Source organism: Sminthopsis crassicaudata, chromosome 2 (assembly GCF_048593235.1).
Source record: "Sminthopsis crassicaudata isolate SCR6 chromosome 2, ASM4859323v1, whole genome shotgun sequence".
Classification (NCBI taxonomy): domain Eukaryota; kingdom Metazoa; phylum Chordata; class Mammalia; order Dasyuromorphia; family Dasyuridae; genus Sminthopsis; species Sminthopsis crassicaudata.
Window position 1 is genome coordinate 75,352,138 of NC_133618.1, and position 10,527 is coordinate 75,362,664.

Below are 10,527 nucleotides of genomic sequence, written 5' to 3' on the forward strand. Positions count from 1 at the left end.
AAAATTATTGATTGTTCAATCAATAACTTAAACAGTTCCATTTTAGAATACAAAAAAATTAACAAGCTATTAATGAACTCCCTAAGAAAAAAATCTCCAGGACCAGATGGATTTACAAGTAAATTCTACCAAACATCTAAGGAACAATTATCCTATATTATACTATACAAAATATTTGGAAAAATAGGAGAGGAAGGAGTCTTGCCAAAATCCTTTTATGACATATATGGTGCTGATTTCTAAACCAAGAAGGGCCAAAACAGAGAAAGAAAATTGTAGACCAATTTCCCTAATGAATATTGATGCAAAAGTCTTAAATAAAATATTAGCAAAAAGATTACTCAACTTATCACCAGAATAATACACTACGATCAAGTAGGATTTATACCAAGAATGAAGATCAGAAAAATTACTTGCATTAACTCCTGGATTTACTTGAAAAATCCTCCACTGTATGGAGGATACTGCCTCCTTCTTATATTCAAAAATATAACACACACACACACACACACACACACACACACACACACACACACACACACATACTTTTTCTTTCCTTTACCCTTCTCTGGTTTAGATACTGAGACTATAGTTATGGTTATATTACAACAGAATACTAGAGTTGTCTTCTTTCTTAATTTTTCTAAAAAATGGTGAATTTTATGATTTATGAAAGTATGAGAAAACAGGAACTAATACAAAGTAGGATGAAATAGAAAAAAAATACACAATAAATCAAACATATATGGGAAGCAAACACATAAAAACAATAAAGAGTGGAAAACAGAATATTTTAAATGAAAAATCCAAACTTTGTAACTCACTCTGTATTGTATTGATTTCATATTATATTTAATTCTATATCTGCTCAAGTCCTCTGGAATTTACTGAATAGAAGGAGAGACATAGTTATACCTGTGTTTTAAGAAGATCAATTTAAAAGATGAGTGGAGGATAGATTGGAGTCAGGAAACACTTGAGAAGTTAGGCAAACCAATCAGAAAGCTATTTCAATAGTTCAGGTATGATGTAATGATGGTCTGGAAAAGGATGGTTGAAGGGTCAGAGGAATGAGGATTTTTATATTGTAAAGTCTTAAAGAATGAGTAATAGATGAGGATAACAACATCTAGATTGTAAGCTTCCTACACAGTAATAGGAAAGTACAGAAGAGGGGAGGGCTTAGGGGGGAAAAATGAGGATAGTTACTGACATACTGACTTCTTAAGATTGCTATGGTGTCAAATTCAAAATGTCTAAGAATAATAATGGGTAACAAGATCTGAGAATCATTAGCTTAGAGATAATTCAATCTAGGGAGGGAGAAAAGTTCCTAGGACAGAGTATTGGGGTCATTCACTCTTAATGGTCAAGAGAGATTAAGAAAGATTGGTCAGACAGTAGGTGTAAAGCTAGGAGAGTATAGTTGTGAAAAATTTGAGAAAGTATCAAGGAGAAAAGAATGATCACAAGGTTCAATGAGAATTGTGAAAAGGTCATATATAACATTTGGCAATTCAAAGATCATTAGTAAGTCAAAAGGGTGGTTGCTATTTAGTAATGAGGTCAGAAGACAAAATGACATGGAAAAATTTGTAGACAGTTGAGGAGTAGCAGCAACAAAGAAAAGAAAAGTAAGAGAATGGGGATAAAAGAGGAAGTAATCTTCTAGAAAAAAATGGGATGAAATGGAATTATTTGTACATATACATGGGTCTGCCCTGGCAAGGAGAATGGCCATTTCTTGGGTCAGATTATGGAGAAAGACTGAAGGAAGACATCTGAGTAATGTGAAATGAGACTGAGAAGGAACTTTAGGGGACTGGTTTTTAATGTTTTTCATTAAAACATAAGTCTACTCATCAAATGAGGCTTCTTTATTCTTGTATTTAATTTTGTAATTCTCAATGTATTTTTTTATATTTAATTAAGGAATGTTGGTCATTTATTCGAACCAATTTTACTGTAACAAATTTGGCTTGTCTTCTAATATTGTTTCTTATTGTGTCTAAATCCTTTATTAACTAGACTATCTTAAATCACACATTTCTATTACTTAACAAATAAATAAAATACTTTTTTCATTTTTTTAAAAAGTGAAATTCAAGGCAATGTTCTCAGTTGAAAAGGTTGAGGGAGAGGTAATACAAGAGGTTTGAGGAAAAGATGAAAGGGTTAGATAAGGTGTCGAATAGAAGAGTGAATTAGAAAAGTTCAGAAGGATTTGCTAAAATAAGAGACCACTTAAGAGTATATAAAAGTTAATTCATAGTAGGCAATGTCAACATGGTTTCATGATTTTCTCAGGATATAATAACCCTAAGCTTGGAAATAAAATCAGAATAATATCAGTGCATAGGATAAGGAGGAAAGGGATTCAAGTAAAGAAGACAGCGTAGAGATGAACTGCTTCGCACAAGCAATATGGGAAAAGGAGTAGAGTGTAGTCAGTGTAGAAATGATGGCCAAAGAACTGAAGGATGGGATTAGAAGTCATAGTGAAATACAAACAACAGGGTTTGTAGCTGCAAGATAGAAAATATGGAATGATTAAATATGATCATATAAAAGGATTTCAGAATTTATGAACATGGAAACGGAACACTTATAGGTTATATCAAGGTCAAAAGTATGACCTTCTCTGCTCTGAATGTGTCTGAGAGACTATAGAAAACTGGATCACGGAAATGAGTCAGTTAAGAAAACTATGAGCTTAGGGTATTTGAAGGATTATCAATATGTATGTTGAAATCACTTATAAGAGAGAGGAGAGAAAGACTGTGAAACAAATACTGAACTCAATGAAGAAAGAAGGGACCTAGTATTATGAGAATCTTGACTGGAAGGTAAATATAGATTGAGTGAACCTCAAAGGAGAAGTTAATGAGTGACAATAGTAGAAGTAGAACCTGGTAATGGCAACTAGGAACAAGATGTATTCTAATTCTAATTCTCTGACTTAGACTAAAAAATTGAGGTATTTGAATGGAAGTGCAACCATTGAGGAAAAGGATTGTCAGTGAGGATGTATCATTAGGAGAATTCAATGAGAGCCTAAAGATGGAAGGTGAAGGAAAGGAAAAGACTTGTTATGGAAACAAGTTTGTTACATATGGATCAGCCATTCCAGAGAACAAAGTTGAAGGGATGGGGTAGCTTTAATGGGGAAGTTAGGGAGATTTAGGTTGAGAGGTATGGAAATTAGGGAGAAGGGAGAGAAAGGTTTTCAATAAAAACAGCTGGAATTTCAGAATTACAGGAATAGGGAGGGCATAATGGGTAGGAATCTGTTAATCACTGAGGAATAATTTGAGGTAAACTAATTAACACCTTAGGGAATAGCCTCTAAGCAGAGTCATCTCAAAGCTTTCAGGAGTAAAATACAGTAAAAATCTTAAATGCACAACTAAATAAAGACAAGGTTTAGGACTAATGACTTAGAGGAGTGGCATTTCTCTCTTTCCCAACAAGTAAGACTGTGGATTCCTGTGAAAGAAATTGTCACACTTTTCTCTTTTACTAGTGGAGAGAGAAGGCAAGCTAGTGTAGAGAGTTTTAAAGAATGGTGTTTCTATCATACTAGTAAGAGTCTGATCCAAAGTATATAAACAAAATAAAATAAATATCTAACAAAAAGTCCCTAAAAGGAAACTATAGGAATAAAGAATCCAACTGAGAACTAATGACAGCTATGTAAAAGAAACTTTCAAAGTACTAATAAAATAAATGAAAATCAACACAATTACAAAACACTTTTCACACAAATAAAGTCGGATGTAAATAACTAGAAAAATTGCTCATGGGTAAGCTGAGTTAATATATATTAAAAAAAAGACAATTCTACCTAAATTAATCTAGTAATTCAGTACCATATCAATCAAATTGCCAAAAGATTGCTTTATAGTGCTAGAAAAAATAAAAACAAAATTCATCTAGAAGAACAAAAGATTCAAGAATATCAAGGGAACTAGCAGAGTAATACAAAGGAAAATGGCCTAGCAATGCCAGACCTAAAATTAGATTATAAAACAGCAGGTTTTCCCGGTATTGCTAATAGTCAAAATACCTTTATTAATGAGATCAAATGTTCTGCTTAAGAAATAAGAAGGCCTATCCCTGAAGTTAGGAGGACCTGAGTTCAAATCTGGCTTCAGACATTTAACACATCCTAGCTGTGTGACCCTGGGCAAGTCACTTACTCCAACTACCTCAGAAAAAAAAAAAAAAAGAAAAGAAACAAGAAGGCCAATGAACCTGATCACAGAGTATACAGGAGGAAGGAAGGAAAGCAATTTAAGATGGAAACCAATTTATGAAGAGCTTTAATAGTAAAAAAAAATTTTTAAAACATTTGTTCCTACTCAGTAGGAAGGTAACATGGTAGGCATGTTACTTTAGGAAGAATATTTTGACATCTGAATAGAAGATGGATGGCAAGAAGCTTCCAACCCTGGTTGATCTATTGGAAGTACATGAGAAATGCTGTGGGAATAGAAATGTCAAGATTTAGTAACAGATTGGTTACGTGTAGTAAATATGGAAGAAGACTGGAGAATGACATTGACAATGGGAGAATGAATAACTAGAAGGATTGAGGTATACTCCATTCCATTAAGGAAGGAAGTCTATAAGAAAGGAGAATTCTGGGGGAAATATAATGATTTAAGACATGTTGAGTTTTAGATGCCTACAAAGGAATCAAAGAGAATAGGGAAAAATGAACCTACTAAAAACTAAAAGTACTAAAAACTAGCATCTAAAATCTAAGGACTGGATTAATTTGTCTAAACAAATATTCAAAGGTTCTATATCTCTAATAATAAAAATCCAGCCTGAAATGACCTATATTTGAGGAATGGATGAAAAGACTAGATAATTAAAACTGGATTATTAAACCATCATCATTGTCATTTCTTAAGAACACAAAATCAGAAAACATTTTGTAGAGAATGTACAATGAAAATATACATTCAAGTCACAATTATATAAAAAAAATCGAATATTTCAGGGAACATGAAAAAATATGAGAAGTGAATATAGAAGAAAACAAGGTGTTTTCCCTGATATAAGAAATTTGCACCCCAGCACATAGACTGAAGAAAAATCATTAAGATTTGAGCAGAACAGGAACATTCCAGTTACAACTCCAGAAGATCAAGAGAAAGCCCCTAGGCCAGGGATTAGCCTCTGCTAAGTGAAAACACTTCCAGGCTAACTCCAAAGAAATACGAAGTGGGGGCCCCTGGGAGAAGCTAGTTGTGGCTGGAGCCTCTGCAGGAACCAAAGGGACTTTTACCTAATGGACAGTTGGTAGAATCCTGGTCTGAGTCCAGGAAAACTGAGGTAGCCTCACCTGATTGAGAATGCCAAGCCTAGTTGTACTGCTGAGAGGCCCAAGGCAAGAAGGAGCCAGCACCTAGTGAATGCAAAAACAGTGTGGCAGAGACATTGCTGGCTGCAGGGACATGCTGGAGAGGGGAATTCTTGGTTTGGGGTTCCAGGTCAGAGGGGAAAGATGATGGAAAGCTTGAGGCACCCTCCCCCACCAAGGATTAGAGATGCTTATACTAACATCTCCTATTTAAAAAAAAAAAAAATTAATTAGCAAAGAAAGAATCCTACCATACAAACTTACTATGGGAACAGGAAGACTAGGGTTCACTGTCAGAGGAGATCACTGAAATAAAAAAAGCTTCTAACCCAAAGAATTTAAAAACCAATGAGAGATATTGAGGAAAACTTAAATAAATAGATAAAAATCATCCAAGAAAAACAAGATTATGTAAAAAGTTAATCAACTAGAAAAGGAGATAAGAGTCTCAAAGATGAAAATAATTCTTTAAAAATTAGAATGAGGGGAGGGGACAGCTAGGTGGTGCAATGGATAGAGCACCAGCCCTGAAGTCAGGAGCACTTGAGTTCAAATCTGGTCTTCCTAACTATGTGACTCTGGGCAAGTCACTTAACCCCAATTGCCTCAGAATCAGGGAAGGAAAAGCCAGTGAAACTATGAGAGAACAAAATAGATTAAAAAATGAGAAAAGAGAATATGAGACATAAGAAGAAAAAAAATGATTTGGAGAACAGATCAAGAAGATAAAATATAAGAATAATTGGACTGCCTGAAAGTTGTGACCAGAAAAAAAAACAAAAACAAAAACCTTGACAACAATAATTCAAGAAAACTGTTGTGGAGTGATAGAACATGAAAAGAAAGAAATAGAAAAATTCCACCAATCACCACCTCAATGAGACCCTTTGTAGAAAACATAAAGGAATATTGCCAAATTTTAAAACTCCCAGATCAAAGAAAACATTTTGTAAGAAACAAGAAAAAAAATTTTGAATACAATGGCACTACAATTAGACTTGTACAGGACTTAGCAGCAGCTACAATAAAAGATCTCATTTCCTGGAATCATATCTACTGACAATCAAAAGAACTAAGCCTAAAGTAAAAAATGTCATATTCAGCAAAATTATAATATTGAATGCCAAAAAATGGATATTTGATGAATTTGCAGATTTTCAGTACTTTCTATCAACCAAACTCAAACTTAACAGAAAATTTAATATATAAGAGCCAATATCAAAGATCAATTTCAAGGAATTCAACATGGACAAATTGTTTACATTTTTTTTTAACATGGGAAATCTAAACTCTTAAGATTCATATCAACAGGGTAGCTCAAAAGAAAGAAAGATTGGCAGAGTTCATAGTAATTATGTCATACAAATGAGGTGCAGAGGAAGAACAGAGAAATTGGAAGGGGCAAAGGGGCTTGTAATTCTGAAAATGTACTCACAATGAGAATAAGTTAAATAGGCAACACTACATATATACCATGAAGGGTATGGCACCCTCCAAATTCTATTAAGAAAAAAAAGGAGTAGGGTATGAGTCTTTGGGGAAGCAAAGGGTGAAGGAAGAAGACAAGGGAGGGATCCATGAGTGAAGGGAGGTTAAATAATACCAAAGTAAGTTAAGGAGCAGAATTAAAGCAAAGAATCAGCAGTGAAAGATATGTGCGTGTTTTATGTGTATGCATGTGTGTGTGTGTGTGTATATATATATATATATATATATATATATATATATATATATATATATATATATATATATATATAACTTGCTCCAGTGTTTTGAGAGGAGATTAAAAGGGGAGAAAAGAATAAAGCAAATAAGTTGCACACAGAGAACAAAAGAACAATTTACAAGGAAGTAAAGAAAAAATGGATATTCATGAATATAATTTCTTCATATACACACACACATACTTTCTTGATCTGGTAATTTTTTGTTATATATTTAGAATCCTTCTTGATGTTCTGCTGTTCTGCTGTGCACATGATAATGCTCTCTTTTGTTTTGTATTCCTTTCCTGGTTTTTATTTTTTTCTCTTAAATTCTGTTTTTCAAATAAAATAAATAAATTATTAAAAATCACTTTGTTGACATTTCTCTATTCAAGTGTCTCCAGTTTGGAGAAAGAATGTCCTTCAGTTTTTTCTTCGTTTTTATTTTGAATTCTCTAAACCACAAGGTTCATTCTTTTGCCTTGTTTCCAGTGATTATTATTCTTTTTAAAATTTTAATAACCTTGTGGTTTAGAGATTCAACAAAGTGATTTGCTAACAGGTCATGCCAGACCTTAGCTCTGCTAAAGAGTGAGATTTCAAAGTCACTGGCACATCCCCCAAAAGACCAGTGAAAATATGGTTTACATGAAGTCTCACATTTCTGGTTTTCAATGACTCACCTGGACAATTACTCCAAAGTATTTCTGGGTCTTGTATCCAAGGTGTTTCTCCTTCTTCCAAATGGGAGATCACATCTGGTTTCCAAACTGTAAGTCCTGCTCAGTAGAAATGTCAGAGAAAGAAAAACTCTATCAACATTCACTCATTAACTGATTAAAAAGGCATGCTAAGAATGGTACAGAGGATCTCTGAAAGATCTACTTCATTGTATTCCTGAGACACACAAACTTGTCATCACAAAGAAAATTAGATTTGACCCATCCCCACTAAGAGAATGAAACTTTCTTGTCTTCAGGCACCTGTGCTGGAACTCTAGGGAAGAAACTTTGTCTGAAGGGACAGAAAATAGCAAAGCGCAGCTTCAGAAGCAACAAAGTAGCCAGTTCCTAGCTGTACACAATAAATTGCAACTTCTACTCCATCAAAGACCATAATAGAATCAGCTAACTAGTTTCTGAATAATAACTAATTCTTAGATGTTTACTACAAACAAAATTCTGAATTAGTTATGTGTACTAAGAAAGAAATCACGATGGAAACAATTTAAGTCACAGGGAATAGCACTTCTTACCTAGGAAGACAAGGTTTTTATAATTCTCCAACATCACATCCTTGTATAACTCTTTCTGAGAAGTGTCCAGGTTTCCCCACTCTTCCTGGGTAAAATGCACAGTCACATCCTTGAATGTCACTGATTCTCTTTGGATCTTCTGAGAATGGCAAATTGGAAAAGAAACTTAGGGAGTAGTTCTAAGTCAAATGTATAATGAGAAATAACCATATATATATATTTGTCATTATAAACAACTATAGAAATTTATATTGCAGATTGCATGACTTTGGCTTTTGAAATACTTTCTTTTTTAAACCCTGTGAAATAAATGCAAGAATTTGTCATTTTCAGATGAAATAGTAGAAAAACCACTTCTAAAAAAAGCTAAGTCACAGAGTACAAATATACCACCATCTCCTTATGGAAGCATATGTGAATCACACACTTCCTACAAAGTTTCACAGTAACTTATATCATCAGACTTCAAGTATTACTGAGGCAACAATTATTAAAAAACATTCACAAATAACATTCTTTAGTATCATTCCTTCTGTCTTGCACCAATTCAAAACTATTAAATAAAGCTATCCTGTAGATGGCTTTTTAATAATTTTCATAGCATATATTTGCATAGCTAATATACACTAACGTCTCACTTGGAATTGGTTTGCACTATGTGTATTACTTCCCCTAGTTTACAAATGGGAAAACTAAAGTCCAGTGAAGTCAAGTAACTTGAAAATGGCCAGAGTATTAAGAGTATTAATAATCAGGATTTATGCAACACTCCATCCACTTCATTGTGACTCCAATTTAATTCTAAAAACAGCAGCTTGTAGTTTAACATCACAGAATCCCATAAACACATTCTCACAATGTTAAATTTTAAAGATAAATTTAATCCAAATGCTATTATCTGTATTATAACGATCTTGATTATTTTTGCTCTCTGATAAGTCTGATCTTAACTTTTTCTCTACCTTTCTTTTTGTATTTGGTACTAACTCCTTGGAAAAAATCAGATGCATAACTAGATCTTATATTATATTCCTTCTCCGAATGTACATAGTACTTAAAATTTTGAAATGACTTTATTTGGAATTTTAAACTTCCTCTTGAGAAATCAGGTAGATTGCCCAGAAAAAACAAACCGGACTCACTCTGTAGCCCGGAGCGGTCACGAATACCGGAGCCATGCCGCTCCCGGGAGAAGACAGAGGGCTCACAAAGCAGAACTGGGAAAGAAAGCGACCAAAGACAAGAGTTAGGGTTCCCTGCCCCGGCCGGACTAGGACCACAACTAGCCCTCCCGCGCTCCCCCACACCCCGGCCCAGCTTCCAGGAGCAGGCGCAGGAGCAGCACTGGCACTTCCAGCCCATTCCCGACCCGGGCCGAGGGGGGGCCTGACCCAGACGTGGCAGGAGGGCGCTCAGCAGCAGCAGAAGCTCCCGTTCCCTGCAGTTGGGGAGCTGCCAGAAACTCAGGGGCCGGCGGGGGACGGCTAGCCCAGGAAAGGGCCCGACCAGGCACCTGCCAAGAGAACCGCCCGAGGCTCGGTCCGGCAGCCGGCTCCGCTCAGCACCGACCCCCGATCCCCGGGGCAGCTGAGCTCTCCGCGGCGGCAGGAGCAGGGAGGAGCCGCGGGAGACGTCGGGATGGAGGGAGGGCCGAAGGCCGGAGGAGCCCAAACTCCCGGTGCCGCTACAGGAAGAAAAGAAGAAACAAAAAGGAAGTCCAACTGTCCACGCCATCAGAGCGCAAGCGAATAGGAAGGGGAAATGATGTCAGAGGATAGTCCTAGTTCTTCCCTCCCTTCTCCTACTCCGCCCTCACTGAGAAGTTGGGCGCTTCTCCCTCCTATTTAGCATCAATCAACGTTTCCTTGGCAATCAGACAGCGAATCTTAAGCTGTCTGAAGCGGAATCTTGGCCGGGAAATTCGGAAACGTAGTCACAGACCAGCCAAGGTTTGTGCGCATGTCTAAAAAGAGAGGCAGCTGGAAGGAGGCCCAGAGGTCCGTGGGTCATTGCCAAACCTGATGAAATGTTTAAGATAGGCATTATCTAAGCTGGAGTTCGTGAATGTGATTTTTAAAAAATTGACAACTATATTTCAACATAATTGTTTTTCTTTGTAATCTTATGTATTTTATTCATTTTCATGCTATTCTAACAAGGGCTCACTGGACCCCAAGACTGTTAAAAAGTCCAGG

At 35.8% G+C, this 10,527-nt stretch overlaps 1 protein-coding gene across 5 annotated transcripts in view; it reads right to left on the reverse strand.

The window, feature by feature from the left end:
* LOC141554564 (uncharacterized) overlaps nucleotides 1-10,182 on the reverse strand; it is a 59,287-nt gene extending 49,105 nt beyond the window's left edge. Inside the window, exons 1-4 of one of the 5 annotated variants that reach the window (XM_074286569.1) lie at nucleotides 9,850-10,097; nucleotides 9,475-9,549; nucleotides 8,333-8,471; nucleotides 7,761-7,856 (exon numbers count right to left, since the gene is read on the reverse strand). In XM_074286569.1, coding sequence (XP_074142670.1) covers nucleotides 7,761-7,856; nucleotides 8,333-8,471; nucleotides 9,475-9,510 — 271 coding nt within the window. In that variant the 5' untranslated portion in view covers nucleotides 9,511-9,549; nucleotides 9,850-10,097. The other 4 variants (XM_074286567.1, XM_074286568.1, XM_074286570.1 and 1 more) reach the window with 4 other exon arrangements.
* Nucleotides 10,183-10,527: the final 345 nt, after the last annotated feature.